Source organism: Aspergillus sydowii (genome assembly GCF_001890705.1).
Source record: "Aspergillus sydowii CBS 593.65 unplaced genomic scaffold ASPSYscaffold_22, whole genome shotgun sequence".
NCBI classification, from domain to species: Eukaryota; Fungi; Ascomycota; class Eurotiomycetes; order Eurotiales; family Aspergillaceae; genus Aspergillus; species Aspergillus sydowii.
The window spans coordinates 118,544-118,962 of record NW_024467880.1 but is presented as its reverse complement, the minus strand read 5'-3'; the positions used below and the strand labels follow the sequence as shown (position 1 = coordinate 118,962).

Genomic DNA, 419 nt, shown 5'->3' with positions numbered 1-419 from the left:
AACGAGGCATGATCCTCCTCAGGTCATTGTTCCTGGTGCGGTGGATTGCTCACCCAACAAGCATAAAAGCCCAGCACGTCCGCTACTAAAACGACAGTTCTGATATCACGTCAAATTTTCGCGAAGGAGAGGCATCCCTAGTCCCGGAAGTAATTGCACGACGTCCTTTTGCAATAAGTGACTCGAAATCCCTACTTAGAATAAACATTGGAGAAGGGATCTTTNTGAGGTGTAGTCCCGGCCTTATCCTAAAATACTAATAGGGAAGCTGACAGTCCGTAATAGATCATAATGTCGTCACCTCGGATACTTGTCGAATACAACGATTCGGGTTCAAAAAGATTGGCGGAGAAGCGGAAGGCAAATGCTGATGCGTCGCAGAGACACCGTCACAGGAAGAAGGAGCGAGAATTGCTGCA

General features: G+C 47.4%; 1 protein-coding gene across 1 annotated transcript in view; it reads left to right on the top strand.

Annotated features, from left to right (window-relative positions):
* The first annotated feature begins 190 nt into the window (after positions 1-190).
* Positions 191-419, top strand: part of ASPSYDRAFT_711335 (uncharacterized protein) — a 520-nt gene continuing 291 nt past the window's right edge. Inside the window, exon 1 of the mRNA XM_040850556.1 lies at positions 191-419. This exon is cut by the window's right edge and continues 291 nt beyond it. Within this exon, the coding sequence (XP_040696073.1) occupies positions 292-419 (128 nt within the window). The 5' untranslated portion in view covers positions 191-291.